The sequence below is a fragment of the Podarcis raffonei genome, chromosome 5 (assembly GCF_027172205.1).
Source record: "Podarcis raffonei isolate rPodRaf1 chromosome 5, rPodRaf1.pri, whole genome shotgun sequence".
Lineage (NCBI taxonomy): Eukaryota > Metazoa > Chordata > Lepidosauria > Squamata > Lacertidae > Podarcis > Podarcis raffonei.
Genome location: NC_070606.1, coordinates 27424549 through 27443252, shown reverse-complemented (window position 1 = coordinate 27443252; position 18704 = coordinate 27424549). Strand labels below are relative to the sequence as shown.

General features: G+C 44.6%; 1 protein-coding gene across 2 annotated transcripts in view; it reads right to left on the bottom strand.

Moving 5' to 3' along the window:
- The window catches only part of PHYHIPL (phytanoyl-CoA 2-hydroxylase interacting protein like), an 81207-nt gene extending 67061 nt beyond the window's left edge, over positions 1–14146 (bottom strand). The window contains exons 1-2 of one of the 2 annotated variants that reach the window (XM_053388338.1): positions 14081–14146; positions 12872–12953 (exon numbers count right to left, since the gene is read on the bottom strand). In XM_053388338.1, coding sequence (XP_053244313.1) covers positions 12872–12953; positions 14081–14131 — 133 coding nt within the window. In that variant the 5' untranslated portion in view covers positions 14132–14146. Of the gene's footprint in view, positions 1–12871; positions 12954–13517; positions 13639–14080 lie in introns of those variants that run through there. The other variant, XM_053388340.1, reaches the window with a different exon arrangement.
- Between the last annotated feature and the right edge of the window lie 4558 nt (positions 14147–18704).

Below are 18704 nucleotides of genomic sequence, written 5' to 3'. Positions count from 1 at the left end.
ATGAACTCCCTTTCCTTTTAGTATTACTGTCCATGGGATCTCACCCAGCACTTCCCTAAGTTTTATGAAGTCGGCTTTCTTAAAGTCGAGAAATTGAGTCCTAGTATGCTTGGCTGCTCCTTTCCGCTGTATAGTAAACTTCAGAAGAGCATGATCACTCGCGCCTAATGATCCTTCCACTTCTACCCCACTAACCAGGTCATCAACATTGGTTAGGACCAGATCTAAAATGGCTGTTCCTCTTGTAGCTTCTCCCACTTTCTGGACAATGAAGTTGTCTGCAAGGCCAGTGAGGAATCTGTTTGACCTTATGCTCTTGGCTGAGTTTGACATCCAACAAATATCCGGGTAATTGAAGTCCCCCATTACTACTATCTCCCTTCCTTTTGCATGCTTGGCCATCTGTTCCAGGAAGGCATCATCTATGTCCTCCGTTTGGCTTGGGGATCTATAGTAAACTCCCACAATGAGGTCACTGTTATTCTTCTCTCCCTTAATTTTGACCCAAATGCTCTCACTTTGGCTTTGAGGTTCTAAATCTTGGATCTCTTCACAGGTATACACATCCCTGACATATAACGCCACTCCTCCTCCTTTCTTGTCTGGTCTGTTTCTCTGAAATAGATTGTATCCCTCCATTATTACATTCCAATCGTGGGACTTATCCCACCAGGTTTCAGTGATGCCTATTATGTCATATTTAGTTTGCTGTACCAAGAGCTCAAGCTCATCTTGTTTATTTCCCATACTTTGCGCATTAGTGTACAGACATTGAAGTCCATTAATCATTCCCCCGTGTCTCTTATTTAAGGATTTTTTCCTCCCACCACTAGGTCTGCGTGCTGTTTGCTCCATTCGGTCTATGACATTTGGATGATCATCTTCATCAATTGATAGACTCCTACCTTCAGGAGCACTGTCTCCCTCCCCCACATTAGTCAGTTTAAAGCCCTCCTGATGAGGTTTCTGAGATTTTTTGCAAAAACATTCCTACCAACCGTTGTGAGGTGCAGCCCATCGCTTGCCAGAAGTCCATCTTCAAGAAACTGCATTCCGTGATCTAAGAATCCAAACCGTTCCTGTTTACACCATTTGCGAAGCCAGTTGTTCACTTCCACTATTTTTCCCTCTCTCCCTGGGCCACGTCGTTCAACTGGGAGGACAGATGAGATGACAATTTGTGCATTTAATTGCTTCAATTTCCTGCCCAGAGCCTCGTAATCTCTTTTGATCTTCTGGAGGCTATTGCTTGCAGTGTCATTGGTTCCCACATGAACCAAGAGGAAGGGGTATTTGTCAGTGGGTTTTATGATTCCTTGCAGTCGTTCAGTTACATCTTGGATCTTAGCCCCGGGGAGACAGCACACTTCCCGAGACATCTTGTCAGGCCCACAGATCACTGCTTCTGTTCCCCTCAGTAGGGAATCCCCTATCACCACTACACGCCTCCTCTTAGGTCTGGTCGGGGTTCTTCCGTGAGCTGTCCGTTCCAAGGTCGCCTGCACATTCCCTGAAGACTGCCTTTGCTGCTCGTCTTCATATACCTGATCGACTGTAATGAGGGAGAGATCCTCAAATGGAGTCTGCTCTTCGTCTTCCATGCTAGGGGAAAGGACCTCAAAGCGATTGCGTATTTCTAAACAATCAGAGCGAACCCTGGGCCTCCTACTTCTTTGAGTCACGTTTCTCCATATATCTGGCTCCTGTGTTGGTGAACTAGCCTCCTTCTCAGGGGAGTCCCCTGTCTCCTCCTTGGTGGAGACGGTGTGCTCTGTTGCTTCCAAGAAGAGCTCCAGCTCTCTAATTCTTTGGAGCGTAGCTACACGTTCCTCCAGTTGCTGGACTTTGTCTTTTAAGAGGGCAATCAACATGCAATTGCTGCAGGTAAAGCTGCCTGCAACCTTTGGCAAGATGGCAAACATTGCGCAGGAACCACAGGCGACTGCAGCTGTTCCCTCACCCTCCATCTTGAGAAGGTGTCGTTGGGGGTGACTACAGCGGTCCTCCATCATAAAAAGCGTGAAGACAGGACAAATAAATCCCCCCAAATAAACCTATATCTCCCCCAACAAACGTTTGAGACTAGCTCCCCTAAATCTAAAAGATGGATCAAACTGCTCCTCCCACAGCTAATCCCCTACCTCAACAGAAGCCCTGCCCCCTCTGACCTTTGCACAGAGAAAGCAGCTAATCAGCCACAAGAAACTCACACAAGAAAACCCTTTTTGTTCCTTCTTCAGCCGCTGCCCTACAGTCACACCTCAGGTTGAAGTAGCTTCAAGTTAAGTATTTTTGGGTTGCGCTTCGCAGCGACCCGGAAGTAATGGAGCGCATCACTTCCGGGTTTCGCTGCTCGTGCATGCGCAGATGCTCAAAATGATGTCACGTGCATGCGTGGAAGTGGCAAAACGCGACCTGCACACGTGCAGACGCGTCTTACGTTTACTTCAGGATGTGAATGGGGCTCTGGAACGGATCCCGTTCGTATCCAGAGGTACCACTGTACTAAAGGGACTAGAAATGGAGGAAATTGCTCCCACATCATTCTGGTAACTGAGGCATCAGTTCTGAGTGGTATTGAGAGATGACCGACAGGCAAGAGGTGAAACACCACCACAAACCTATTTTTGATGACAGGAGAGACAGACGGCAGTTCCACACCACACAAGGTAGCAGGTGCAAAATATCAAATCATTAACACTACTTTTCTCTTTAATTCTGTATAAGGACACAAGCCCATCAAACTGACAATGAGTGGCACTTGCCAGTATATTGCTGCATTTCAACAACACACGTTGCATTTGAATGACCATTTTAAAAATGCCTTGATTCTATTTTCAGAAATTAATGTCGACATCTGACCACTCTTCTGCACTACTCATCAATATTAATAATGAATCCTAAGCCAACAATCAGTTTCCAGCCGTCACAGTAAATTTCTAGCCCCGGGCATTTGAGAAAGATCTGCCAATTGTAACCACCAAATTACAGGGTTGACGATTATGCAAATTACACTGTTCTTGCTTATGTAATGTGACATTATGTAACAGCAAGTCTGGGTGAAGTGAACAAGTTGAGCTCCAAAACAAAGGATCAGGACATCCTTTCACAGTTTTGTGCCACCTCTTGTAAAACCCTTCCACCGGTGGGTCACTGTTTACGTCACAAGCTGGTGAAGTCCATAAATACATTAATAGCAGCAATAAAACGATCTTTCCATAAAAATGCAAACGAACAAATACAAGATTGGAAAACAAGTGGTGTGCAAAATGAATTCCAGATAAATGATTAATTATTTCTCTTTGCCCGGGAAATTGTTAATATTGATGAGTTCATTTACAGCACGGATGTTTGCAAAATGCAAAGTGCACAGATATTTGCAAAGTGCATCTTAAATCCTGTATATAATGTTATATGGGGCATGATTCCAGTGGGAGAAGATTTGCTGAGGGAGATTGCTCTGCTGCTCAGTCATCTGAGCTCCTAGCGGCTTAAAGGGGGTGACAGTTTGGAGGAGGACGATTCAGACAGCAGGAGTTCATGCTGTGCACAACTTGTTCCTTAACAGGGCAACCCTAGACATAACTGCTGAGAAGTAAGCTTCACAGATACGTGGGTTTAGAAATGCAATCCAAATGTCTGATAAAAAGGATCGGGTGAAAAAATGCAAGAAGTATATTTACTTAGGAGTAAGTCCCATTGAGTTCATGTCTGAGAGCCATTTCCCCCCACAAATCACAGGCAGAGGTAAGAATATATCATGTCTCATGGACATAGCCAGGGGGCAGAACCTCATATTTGTATTGATTTGTATTGATTTAGGGGGGCAATTGCCCCCGCCCTCCCCCTTAGCTATGCCCATGTCACGTCCCTACAGGACAGCATTTGTCTGGGTGGGTTAGAAAATGTGAAGGCTAAAGCATGTACTACACTTTTTAAATTGCCACTTCAAATGGAGTTAATTTATCCTAAGAAAACTGGCTGTATATCCTGGGAGGAATCCCTTATTCAAAACTGCCACAGAATATATCCAAGTGAACTTTTAGACCTTGCTCAGACTTTCCTACTCACACATATGAGACGAAGAAACAGAGACCGGGGGTGAGGTGGGGGCAGAGATCTTTGCCAACCCGACTCCCCTAGATGGAATTTGAAATAGCAAGCCTGTCTCTCGAACTGCATTCAAACTGCTTTCGGCAGTGACCTGATGATGCACAGGCAGGCAGCAGTGAGATTGTCAGTGCTAACTTCACACACACACACACACACAGAGAGAGAGAGAGAGAGAGAGAGAGAGAGAGAGAGAGAGAGAGAGAGAGAATACACACGGGAGGCAGTCTGAAGATAGAAAGCAGATGAAGGTCACATCTCCAAAAGGAAAAATAAAAAAGAGAACATCTGTGCTTCTGTAGCAGTAAGGTGCAACATGAGACTGGACATATTTGGGAGTTGTCTTTGGTACAGCTCAAGCAGTCGGATGTGCATGCATGTGGGACCAGAGTGCAACCTGGAGAAATCCAGCATATGTGTTCCTCATGGACCCCCAAACAGGTAATGAGACATTTTGTACAGCTCACTGGGTCTTATTGAAACAGGTAGTGTACGAAAGTGTAGAGACGGGTCAGTCTGTGGAGAAAGAGGCTGAATAATTGCTAATAAGGCAGGTAGAAGTTCTCCAGATTCTGGCATGCTAAAACTACCACAACATGAAAGCAGGACTCTTGCAGCAAACATATGCACACTGCACACAGATGCACACATGAACACCTCCCGGGACATTAAAATAACTCGGTACCCTAATTAAAACAAAACAAGTTATTCATCTAAAGGTGTAATATTTGCTGCTGCAAAGCTTATAAAACACAATGCGTAGAATAAACATTGCTATGAATACTGTGCAACTTCACAACTTAATTTCAAAACAGTTGCTACACTGGGCTCAGAGGTGGATTCTGCTGCACTGGGCACTGGGCCTAGGGGGCGCCACAGGGCATTGCAACTATGATGTGGTGAACTGAGCAGAATGCTAGGTGAGAAGTGGAGCAAGCCTCACACGGGGAACTGCTGAATTTTGAAAAACCAAAGCCATCCCCTGCTAGGTTTCAATTTTCTACTGGTGTTCCTCTAGACTATTTCACTTCATGAACCTGTTAATGGAATACTTTATTTTCTCTCTCACTGTCATTAATCACAGTGAAGTCCATCAATGGCTATCAGCCATTACAGCTGAATGGAGCTGCCATGTTCAGATACATCCAAGTGCAAGTTGCTACAGACAAACAAGGGAAGGCTGTTGTCTTGGCCACAACCCTTCACAGAGGCATCTGCCTGGTCACTGTTGGAAACCAAAGGTTGGGGCAGGAGTATTTTAATTCTGATCCAGCAAGGCTTTCAGTCCAAATACCTACGTATGTGACGAAAATCAAAGTCCCAGTCATCCCCTTACTGTTTCTGCCGAGGGGGAATGCCAGATCAGAGGAGTCACTAATAGTACTTTCCTACTCTCTGGAAATCTTATAGCCCTGAAGTGCCTCAGTTTCCAAATCAGGGAGGTGGTTGTGGTTGTGATTATTTTATTAGAAGCTACACACCTCAGCTGAAAGCTCTTACTGGTTCAACTTGTTGTCAATAGTTTCCCCATTCAGGAGTAGTCAATAGGATACCAACCAGTTGTAGTTAGACTACAACTCCCATCAGTTCCAGGCAGTCAGCCTTTCAGCTGAAAGTGCCTATTGGTTCAACTTATCAATAGCTTAGGGATGCAGGTGGCGCTGTGGGTTAAACCACAGAGCCCAGGACTTGCTGATCAGAAGGTCAGTGATGGGGTGAGCTCCCGTTACTCGGTCTCTGCTCCTGCCAACCTAGCAGTTTGAGAGCACATCAAAGTACAAGTAGATAAATAGGTACCACTCCGGCGGGAAGGTAAACAGCGTTTCCGTGTGCTGCTCTGGTTTGCCAGAAGCGGCTTAGTCATGCTGGCCACATGACCCGGAAGCTGTACGCTCGGCCACTAAAGCAAGATGAGCGCCGCAACCCCAGAGTCAGTCATGACTGGACCTAATGGTGAGGGGTCCCTTTACCTTTACCTTTATCAATAGCTTCCCCTTTTGCCATACGTGAGGCAGCAGAATGTAAACTAAGACACAAGCATTCATGCATACTCATATGTTCACCACACAGACTCGGCATGATTCCCCAAGACTGTGTCAAACTTTTTAATGAACTCCAACACCCTTTTATTTGCTTTTCCTAAGCACATCCCTGATCACTTCTGTTTGTATTTCTGAAAACTCTTATGTAAACTGCCAAGGAAATCATTTTGAATAGTAATGAAACTCTTACTTCCAAAGCTTGCTACCCCATGCCCATCCCATGAATTCTCTTGTAGCACTCTTTCTGCTTTTGCTCACTGTACTGTTTTCCACCTTGAGCAATAAGTTGGCTATCCAGATCTCTATTCATTCTGACATTCAGGTACTTAAGCCTAAGGCTCAAACATCTTTAGAAAGGTTGTGCAAGGTGATAATTTCTACTTTTGAAGACTGAAGCCTAGGCAGACAGCAAACTCTTATTTGTATGCTGCCACCTGAATACAAAACACCCATTTTTTAAAAAAATAATAATATTAATTTATTGCTTGCATAATGATGATCTGTCAGATTTTTACCCACCCAGTGTTTGATGGATGGCTCTTGAAATTAGAAGAAGAGGAAGCTTTGGTGTGAATTGTTTTTTAAACGTCAGGATAGAAAAGCTTTCTAGATACAATAGAGAATTTTCACTGTTATGTTTACATTAGAAGAATAGGAGAATAGGTGTGTTAATAGCAGCAGTGGGCAGCATGGTATGGTGGCATTGCTCACCCAACCTCCAGTCAGTCGTGTCTCTGCTGCTTAGTGGGAGATAGAGGGAGAGGGCTGAGGCAGTGTAAACACACAGAGCCAATGTGCTGCTCCCACTGGTGTTTATGGTTATTTCTTTGTACATGGAGGGGGTCATGCTTACTGAACACAATGTGTTCCCTGAAAGGCATTCATTAGGTGACTGTTCACATAATAAGTCCACAATTTCCACTGATTCCTATGGGGAAAATTCTAATGCATTCCCAACCACGGAGTTTTGTCCCACCCCACCCCCAAAAACAAACCCCACCCAGGAAATGCTGAAAAAAATGCTCCGATTTGTCTCATTGCTCCCCCTCCTTCCCTCTGTTTGTTCCTCAGCCAACCAGCAAAAGGCAAACAAGTAAAAAAAAAAAAAGCCTTTTGTTTGGATATCTGAATCCTCAGTGTGAATAGGGAGGTTTGGGTACTAATTCTTCATGCTTGGATAAGTGAATTTTCACCTAGTGAACATTCATAAAGTGATACCTAAGTGTATACACTACACAGTAGCTTTTGTTTATTAAAAAAAACCCTTACATTTCCTTTGTACTGCAACATAGCACCCAAACTGAGCTGTGTGACATGACACCCATGTTGTTCTGGTTAACTGAAAGCACAGTCAAGATGGTCTCTCAGCCACTTAGAAATACTCAATCTTTTTATAGTCTCAAAAACAAAGAAAGAAAGATAAAAAGCTGAGCCTCCTTGGACCACTATATGCAAGACTAGTGAGCTCCTTTTGGCTTGATGGGTCAAAAGCCCTGCAGGCCTTTTGAGGCAGCAGTAGAGCAGTGTGGTGCTACCTTTAGGAAACCTAAACGTACTTTATTCTGCTCCAAGGACTATATTTCATTGAACTCTCTAAAACATGTAGTAACAAGTATTCACCTGCAGTTTTTCTTTTACTCTTTTTTATTTTATTTTTAAAAAACACACGACAGGAAGGAAGGCATCCAGGCATAAAATACCCACAGCAAAACTGTACAGTTCCCACTATAGCAGTTTGTCTTAGCTGACTCAAGCCCAAAAATCAAATAAAAATGTTCCAAATAAATGCTTTGATACAGCACAAGTCTTTGAAAAGAGGTTAGGTTCACGTTCTTGAGGCGGGAGGAAACTTAGTCCGAGGTGATTATTTTGTAGTGTAATGTTTTAGGAGGACCTGAAGCTATGGTATCATAGAATCATAGAGTTGCAAGGGACCATGAAGGTCATCTAGTCCAACCCTCTGCAATGCAGGAATCTTTCCCCCAATGTGAGACTTGAACCTATGACCCTGAGATTATGAGTGCCACGCTCTACCAACTGAGCTATCCCATAGTAGCATTGATGCTAAGGGTGTTGTTGTTTAGTCGTTTAGTCATGTCCGACTCTTCGTGACCCCATGGACCAGAGCACGCCAGGCACTCCTGTCTTCCACTGCCTCCCGCAGTTTGGTCAGACTCATGTTTGTAGCTTCGAGAACACTGTCCAACCATCTCGTCCTCTGTCGTCCCCTTCTCCTTGTGCCCTCAATCTTTCCCAACATCAGGGTCTTTTCCAGGGAGTCTTCTCTTCTCATGAGGTGGCCAAAGTATTGGAGCCTCAGCTTCATGATCTGTCCTTCCAGTGAGCACTCAGGGCTGATTTCCTTAAGAATGGATACGTTTGATGCTAAGGGTAGAACTACATATTACACCAGGGATAGTTAACTCTGTTACTCTCCAGATGTTTGACTCCAGCTCCCATCAACCCAACACTGGTCAGGTATGATGGGAGTTGTAGTCCCTCGCCATCTGGAGGGCCTCAGGGTTCACCGCCTCGGCATTACAATGAACATGGGACTAGTGACACAAATGGCCATCCCTATCAAGTTCTCCACCTTCTCCTCTGTAACATTTTGGAACATCCACCACACCTGACATCATCACCTGTGTTTCTTCACCCAACTCACTGCTACCTACCAATAGGAAAACATACCATGTAATGATGTAACAACATGGTGTAAGTGCACCTAAATACAGTGGTACCTCGGATTAAGTACTTAATTCATTCCGGAGGTCCGTTCTTAACCTGAAACTGTTCTTAACCTGAAGCACCACTTTAGCTAACGGGGCCTCCTGCTGCTGCTGCGCCGCCGGAGCACAATTTCTGTTCTCATCCTGAAGCAAAGTTCTTAACCTGAAGCACTATTTCTGGGTTAGCGGAGTCTGTAACCTGAAGCGTATGTAACCTGAAGCATATGTAACCCGAGGTACCACCAATGTATTATGAGGGAGAGGCAAGAACATTTGCTACGGGACATTCTGTTTCAGCAATGTGAAGTTCTATATGAAGCAAGTGTGGTCAATGCCTGTATCAGAGACTATGGGGAATTCCATGAATGCCACCCAGAGCTACACAAGGAGAAGCTGGATGTAAGCTGAAGAGTATCTAAGCTAGAAAGTTCTAAAGATTACACACACTGCAAATATGATTTATTTATTCACACTTGGAATTTATGGTGCGTATTCTCAAGCTTATTTTGAATGTTCAGCCAGACTGCAATATTACTGGGCAATCAACCCGACATAAAGCTAAAGTTCCCAATGCAAGCCTAGGTATTTCTACTGGCATCAGAGTCTGAAGTCCTACCAAAATTTGTCATCGTCTGAATGAGAAATAATTTATGAGCTGGGGAAGAAAAATTCACACAAATTCATGTACAAGCATGTGCACGTCTCTGTGTAGCGTTTAATTAAACTAAGCAATGAGTTACCATGGTCACACAGCAGTTTCAAATGCACTGCAGTTCAATTAGCTAATCTTAAAACGTTAACACATAGAAAAGAGAGAGTTGGGCACAATTTATCAGATTCCTCTGAACAAGCTTAATTGAAACGAACCGGAGATCTACAGCTGTACTCTGACGCAACTCCTGTTCAAATTGAAGTGGCTTACACAGGTGAGATTCCCAATAAGTTGTTTCCCTTATTAGAAGCAAACGTCCTCACTTTGCCTGCCAAGCCTGTAATTAATTTTACATCTTGGTCTCAAGATGCTTTCTAGCACAGAGCAAGAATGATAAATCCAGAAATGCTGAATGAAAGTTTTAATGATCATTAGGGCTGTATCTGCAGAGAATTATCAGCAGCCATGAGCAAAGACGATGAGAGCACCAGAAGAAACTTGGAGGATCAGAATAAGGTCCCATCTGTCTAGCACCCCACTCTAAGCAGTAGCCAACCAGATAACAACATCACCAGGAAGCCCACAACCAAGAAATGAAGACAACAGTTCTCCACTACAAGTGGCATTCAAGGGTATACTGGCTCTCAACCTAAGTGGTACCATCTTCAAAATGTTCTCCGGAATCCATGAGGACTAGGGTTTAAACAAAATAAAACTGAGATACTCCAGACTGTCAGTATTTTGCAGGAGGGTTTCAAGCACATAACAGGAACTTTGTGCAATTAAAGTGGATTTAAAGTACTCTTTCACCGCAGTGCAAACAAAATCCACTTTAAAAAAAGAAACTGGCCTTTTGCAGCTTGGAAAGTGACCGGGAAAGGCATGGAAAAGTGTGGAATGAATGAATGATTAACGGATGACATATAAACATCTCCAGAGCAAATCAAGATGAATAGCCATTGCCATATAACCACCCCATAAACAAAGCGCAACAAATACACAATGAAGACTGGATATAATCTAACCTGCAGATAAACTTTGTACAAGCACATCAGGCTGAATGCTCAATAAATAGGTTGTCTGGAGGAGCTCGATATTTAGCACCACATAATGAATCTGTTAATCACTAGAATAAGCCAATTCTTTATATGAAAGTATTCATTACTACAACATAGTGCTACCTTTTCTTACACTCTTCTCGCTCCCTCATTTTCCTTCATCTCAGATCCCATACACAAGCTTTTAAGCTCATCTCAACCTTTATGCATCCCTCTGCTAGTCTGTGACCTAGAAGGAATTACATTTCTAGAAACAAATCTGATCGTTTCCCCAATTTATACATTCGTAATGAAAATTTAATGACTTGGGTTTTGTGCATTACTCCAGTGCATATTCAGTAATTATAATACATCTATTTGTGTTCATAAAATTATCGTTCCACTGCTATAAATGATTTTTAAAAATATACAGCATCTGCATAAGACAAATTCTCAAACCAGGTTTAGAACAAAGATTATAGCACACTACAAGGAGGCATTAGTCTTCAGTTATCGAAGTGGGGGATAAAATACTCTGGTATCTTTCGTCTTATAAGTAGCAAGGAATCTGGTGGCATGACTCAGTCCTCCATCTGAGCCTGTGCCTAAGGGATACAAGGTAGAGAACCTGTCAAACTAACACCAACCTCTTAGACATGTAAAGGGTAACACAGTCTCCTGCAATGTGGTGCCATTCAGAAGGTTTGGCCTCCAGCCCCCATTACCCCCAGTCGACAGCCATGGTGGTTGATGGGAGTGGGGCACCAGGTTGAAGAAAGCTGGGATAACCTGTCATAATAACAAAGACGAGCCATGCTGGATTAGACCAATGTTCCTATGGGAAACTCACAAGCAAGACATGAAGGCAACAGCCCTCTACTGTTGCTGTTCCTGGCATCTGGCACCACAGAAGCACACCGTCTCTGAACCTAGAGGTTGCCATCATTCATTCAAGACAGCACAAGAGTCTCTTGAGCAGCGATAGGCTACATCAAGTCATGTGACAAAGCCAGAATCCCTATAAAAAGCTTCCAGGGCGGGCTTGCCCTTTGCTTGTTGCCTACCACCATTACTGGCTGAAAACTGGTCTCTCTCCCTAGACCTTGCTCCACTGAGTTAGCAGGAACTGAATCCAACGTGGTTAACTACCACGTGCCACACCTTAGAACATACCTCTCAGGAATCTAGGCTCTATGTTCAAAAACTATGTGATCCATAGTCGACCAGGATGCTTGGATTAAAGCCCACTTAGCCCTAATTTATTTCAAGGGAAATTGGCTCCAGACTCAATGCTCTGACCGCTGGCTGTAGATCAAGCTGCCCATAGCCTGTCATATTGCTGATTACACTGTTATCCATGCCCCGCAACAACCATTAGTCAAGTCACTGGAGGTCACCAATAATAATAAAAAAGTTTAAAAAGTAGCGCTGGAGTATAATAATAAAAAACCCTATGGAGAACTAAATGCAAAGTAATTTAAATGTACAAAAGCTGACCCACATTAGTGGCTGGAAATTAATTCTTCAGACACTTGAATTTCACACGCAGAAAATGAAAGGTCCTCGAGTTAATAATATAACTAAATACTGCAAAATGTTCCATATTACAATTACTGCGTAAGTGCTAGCCCGTTTTTCATGTTGCAACACATCAGTGGCCACCCAGGACTTGTCTGAAAAGAAATAAAAGCTCCTTGAAATGCTTGAGTCTGATAATATAATTTCTCAGAGCTGGTGCAGGGTAGTGGCTAAGAGCATGTGCTATGAGCCCGGGCGTTCCTTCATTCCAAAACCATCTCAGTCACACATTTACTAAGCCTGTAATCGTAAGCACGCTTACCAGTCCCATTGAACTCAAAGGGGACAGGTCTGAGTAGACCTGCAGAGGATTGCACTGCGATTTAAAATTAAGAAATAATAAAAATGCTGTATAATGCATAAAGTGATCCTCCCACCAGGCTGCATGAATTCAGAGTGCTGGGGGCAGGCAGAAGATCACACAGCTCCTCCATATTAAAAATAAAAAGTATCTTTGTACATAGAAGACTAATATTTCGTGGTGGAGACCAGGCCAAAATCCATCTCCATAACATTCTACTCTTGAATGGTATAAATCTCCACCTGCAGTCAGAGGTGGTATATAGAAGTGGCAGTGGTGGAGGGAAGCAAGAATAAGACCTTGAGAATAATGTGAACGTTGCAATAAAGAGGCCACTATATATTTCTTCATAACACAAATAATTCCACACCCCCCCACAACCCCCCAAGAAACAAGAGACAGTTTGTGTTTGTCAAGCTTACTCATTCCATTGAAGCAAGTTCTCTCCCTATCTCCTAGAGCAGCTGGAGAAGTTGATGGACTGAGATTCAGAGAATATCCCTCCTGTTGAAAAAAGAAGACACACTTGATGTGCTCATGCTCTTTTAAAGGTGCAGTTTTAAAGTAATGAGTCAGACTCTGATCTGGAAGACAGGTCCAAATGACTGCAATTGTCCATTTCAAATAAATTCAGTATTGTTTACTTAACCGAATATTCACAATCACATTGCGTTACAAGCAACAGGGAGCGGGTGGGATGCAAGCCGTTTCCAGCAGTACAATTTTGAGAACATAATTATATAATCAAAAGGCATGATCCTCCCCAGAATGTCACGACGAAGACAACCGTGGTCCTGTTGCCACATTTCTTTTGCCACTTTTAATTTCCCCATCTCTTTGTATCTAATAAGCATACTATGCTCATTTACTTGCAGTGAAAAGTCCCAAGCAAACACTGTGGGATGGACTTATAAAATAAGCATGCATAGGAAAAAGCTACCAAAGAAATTGCCACTGGCTTCAATCTTGGATCTCTATCATCATGGCTGCCCTTTTGCTAGGAATCCCTCAGTTCTTCTCATTTTCCTGACACTCATTCCTTGCCCCCCCCAGGCCACAGGAACTTACGCATTGGCTTATCTGCAGCTGTTTGGCCCCTGCTTAAGCAACCACTCTTCCTTGCTCCCGGTGGCGATGCCTTTCCCCAGAGCTCTGTGTCATCCTAGCTGGCTGAGTTCTCTGTAGCCCACTTTCCTCCCTCCGGGCGGGAGGGGGGGGAAACCATGGGTGGAGCAGAGATGAGGAAAAAAAACCCTGGTTGGCTCTCATCATGGGGAGTCACCAGTGATAAACCAATCCAAAGTCAGGCCATGCCAGAGAGAAGACACTTTTAGGACAGCTGAAGTAATCGCCATGAAACCAAAGGTCAATTCAGTCTAGCTCTTGTATATTGACTAAAAGATTTTTAACCCACCTTTTGGTTCAGAACGTTGCAAGAAAAATTGACAATTAAAACTATATATACTTCATATGTTAAATGGCTCACCCAATCTACATAGCAAAAATGCTGATCATTATGAGGGGAGGAGTGCGCAGTATGGCCCTTCCATAGGTTTTCCCAACCTCCAAAGTAGTCTCCCCCCTTCTATTGGCATATTTCTATTTGCATATAGGATTAATAACTTAAATACCTCCTGCCACCTGCTCTTCCTCCTGCTCACGTCCTCAGTGTATGTTCTCATGCCCAGTCCCTGGTAATGCAACTGAACATCTTTAGGCTGTAACCCCTATTTTGCATCCTCTTCCAGCTATGATGCTGTCTTCATTAATATTATAAAGATTAAAGGGCCTTTGTTATGGTTCTTTGGCACACAGATTCAGCTGACTCTCTGTGCCACTGCACACATTGAACTGCATGAGAATAAACACTGGCTTGTCCAATAGACTTTCTCTTTCTGGACGAAATTCTCAGACTTTCCCTGTCCAACGGAGAGAGTGTTGTCTGTCTGACCTACTTGTTTTATTTTGCAACTCAGATTGCCATAGAGATCCACCGGTATAATACACTGAAGCTTTACACAATTGTATCCCAAGTCTAACCAGCATCCATGCAGCCCAGTAATGCCAAGAGGATTTGATCCCATCTCTTCCAGATCAGAAATAAGAGTTCTTTCCAAGGCTTGCAATCTTAGATCCCTTAGACAGAAATGCAGAACAGGGCAGTTCTGTATTTGTCTACTCAAAAGTTAAGCTCCAATGAGTTGAATGGGAATTATTCCCTGGTAAATGCACACAGGATTGCAATCTTAATTTCTAAAACGGCCAGCGCTGATTTCAGAACACAGTAGAAGATGCAACAACAGCAGAAGATGGTCACCTATGCTCTGGTCAGTCGCATCACTGGTGCTTACAAGGAGGTGGGGCAAGGTGTGGCCAGTGATAAGATAAAGACACTCTGCCCATGGCCAGAGGTACTCTTACGATTTTACACATTGCTCCAGGTTCTACATATCTTACATATTCTACATATCCTATATATTTCAGGTTACCTTTTCAATCAGCTTCTATGGCTACCGAGTGGCTGAATTTGAGTCCCTGGCTTGATTTGAGTTTCTGGAAGTCACCTATGAAAATAACGTTAGTTGCTGCTGTATTGCTACTAGTGCTTTCACTTGGAGAGAGAAATCTCCTTGACTTGCAAAAGGATTCCCTCTTGATGAGTCTACCTTCAACAGTCATTTGCCAAAGGCTGAAAGACAGACACATGGGGTTGCTGTTGTGGGTTTTTTTAAATTAACACGACTAAAGGATTTTGTTTTTCTTCTTAAAACACACACACAGGGACAGAATTTTATTCAAATTAGAATGTGTATTCTGTAGGCTCCAATCCTGCTTTTCAGTGATAAGCAGCATGCACAACTATAACAAAAAGTAACAGAAAAACCACAATAGTGGCGAAGGACAAGCCATCGCCCCCTGACAGGCAACATGCTCCATCAAATTTCAAACGTCTGAAATATTCACAGCTTTGCTGTATGGCACAAACAAGTCACCTAAGCTGCGTCTCATTCCTGCACTCCATTATGTTTGGTGGTGACTTTCACTACTCTCACCGAGATCTGTAAACACCACCACCCTGTCATAGAGTTAAGAACTTCAGAACATATTATAATCAAGAATAGAAATAGCCACGTCCCAAGGTTATGTCACATCACAACATGATCCCAAGAAACAGAAGCCAAGGTGTGGACTGGGACAACGCAGGCGCCAGCTGGCTCAGTGGCAGAGCACACACTTTGTGCGCTAAAGATCCCAGGCAGTGGCAGACCTACATTTTGGGGACCCTGAAGCTCCAACTGTTATGAGGGCCCCTTCGCAACTAGCAATGAAATCTGGGTAACCACTGTTATTTTCTTCAATGGGGTTGTTTACAACAACCTTTACAACACCTATGCTACTGTTGAAATATAGGTAAAGGTAAAGGGTCCCCTGACCATTAGGTCCAGTCGTGACCGACTCTGGGGTTGCGACGCTCATCTCGCTTTATTGGCCGAGGGAGCCGGCGTACAGCTTCCGGGTCATGTGGCCAGCATGACTAAGCCGCTTCTGGCAAAACCAGAGCAGCGCACGGAAACACCGTTTACCTTCCCGCCGGAGCAGTACCTATTTATCTACTTGCACTTTGATGTGCTTTCCAACTGCTAGGTGGGCAGGAGCAGGGACCGAGCAATGGGAGCTCACCCCGTCGTGGGGATTCGAACCGCCAACCTTCTGATCAGCAAGTCCTAGGCTCTGTGGTTTAACCCACAGCGCCACAAAAAATCAATTTGAGTCACGCAAATTGTGTCTACTAGACCCATTTTTTTAAAGCAATTGGACTATAGGTGATTTTGGGGCCCCTGCAGGATTAAGGCCCCTGAAACTTAAGCTTCATTAGTTTCACAGTAGATCCACCCCTGGGCCCAGGTTCAACCCCTGACATCTCCAGTAGCATTGGGAAAAGTTTCCTACCTGAAGCCCTGGAGAAGTACTGCCAGTCAGTATAGACATTACCAAGCTCAATCTTCAGGTACAACTGGGGAAATCTTCTGTCCAAAAGCCACCAATCACTTTAGTGGAAAATGCTATGCTAAACTGACCAATGGTCTGACTTGGTCTGAGGCAACTCCATATATTTTCAAAATAAGCAATATCCAAATTGGGGTATTGGCATCCTACTCTGCTCCCTGTCCTGAACCATGGGTGCAAGTCCTGCTGGCATACACAATTCCACAGTAGATGGTAATGAGTACTCCAGCAGGCTAAAAAGTCCAAAGTCCAGTCAGGCCAGGTCTCTGCCTCTGCAGCTGTTCCAGAAGTTGGGGCACTTGGAGGTCAATCCTGCACAAGCACAGTCCTGACAAGCTCCTGTGTCCAACCAACACAGAAGTTGAGCCAGACCCAACTCCTTAGCTCTGCCTCCCTTTTGTGCCTTGCATGCTGATTGCAGCATCTGGGCTTGACGAGGCATGTGGCCCTCATCTGTTCCAAGCCTACTCCAGCGGAGGAATCACAATCCTCCTCCCAGAGCTAGCAAGTCCCACCTGGCCAGCTAGAGGGCTGGACTGTGGACCCTTGCCTGCCTCAGCCACCTGGAGCACCCCACCCACTGCTTCTTACGCCTCACAGCCTGTCGTGTTTGAGGAGACAGGGGCCCCTCTGGCTCTGGTGATGGACCCTGCTGCTCTGGATCCTTTGCACTGACCCTTCTCCATTACTCTATGAATATTTTCTAAACCAACCTCTTCTTCTCCATCCCCAGCTTGCCCCAGTGTCCCAGTCACGGCTGAACCCCTTGCTGGGATCCTCTTCCTCCTCCCCACTGCCCAGCCAGTACATGACACTCCCAAGGAGCTCAGGGAGGCAAACATGGAATTTGTCCAATGCGACCTTCACAATCACGTTTAGCAGACTAGGCAAAGAAATAACTGCCTTCCTGGTTCAGACCAGAGGTCCCATCTAGTCTCATATTCTGTTTCCTAAACAACAGCCGGGTGGATGTTTGTGGAGGCACAAAGGCAGAGGATGAAGATGACAACAATCCCTTCACCTGTCCCAAGCATACGAGACACTGAGCTTTACTGCCTCCAAACTTGGAAGTCCCATTGAACTATCATGGCCCAATAGTAATCGGTAGAGCTATAAGTTAGTAACCAGTGGCCCTCCAGTCGTCCTACCAGGCCCATCAAGCGTGGCCAATCATCCAGGATGATAAGAGCCAAGGAACCTGAAGGGCTACAACAGTGTTTTTCAACCTGTGGGTCCCCAGATGTTGTTGGACTACAACTCCCATCATTCCTAGCCAGCATGACCAGTGGTCAGGGATGATGGGAGTTGTAGTCCAACAACATCTGGGGACCCACAGGTTGAGAACCGCTGGGCTACAGGCTTCCCACCCCTGCTTAAAGGTCTCCTGAATTCGAGACCATCACCACATCCTCTGGTAAGGACTACTGAAGAAGCTGCCCTCCAATGAGGTAAACCACTGATCCATCCAGACCAGAAATGCCTACACTGACTGGCCTGCAGGCTTTCAAAGGAGGTTTTTCTCAGCCCTGCCTGGAAATGCCAGAGAGTGAACCTAGACCTTCTACAAGCAGTGCAGATGCTCTATCACTAAGCTATGTCCCTTCTCCAAATCTCTTTGGTGTCTCCACGTTCAGGCTGCAAAGCTTGGATTTTGTGTTGAACATGTGGCCCAACCTCCATGTGGGATGCAGAGGTCCCTCGTGCCTTCCAGGTGCCGATGCCCTTGCTCCTCTGGAAAAGCCTACAGCTCTCTAACCTTGAGCTGAGTTGGAAAACCGCTCAAGCTGAATCTTGGCTTCAACCCCTGCAGCCGGCATAATGCTGATGTTAATTATAACGACAAGCCCATTAGCATTCATTCCCCGAGTTAAGAGAAGCAACACTTAAGACGGGCCGAGTCCCGCCACGGAGCCACACCTCCAAGCCAACTGCTGCCACCGGAAAAGCACACAGGAAAGGAAGCGCAAACGTTCTGTGGATTTTGAACGCATCCAGTTTGCACAAGGTAATGATTGTCTGCTCATACATGCTCAGCAAGTTAACGACATCTGGCCTACTTGGGTTTAAAAATGCCTATGGGAATCAAAGTAAGGCAGGCAAGGAAGCAAGCAAGGACAGGTTGGATTTTATATATTTTGGGACCTGAAGTCCCCCAAAGTGGTGCACAACATTTAAAATAATAAAGAATACAAACATGCAGCAGCAACAACAATGCAAAACGTATTAGCAGCACTGGCCTCTACATGA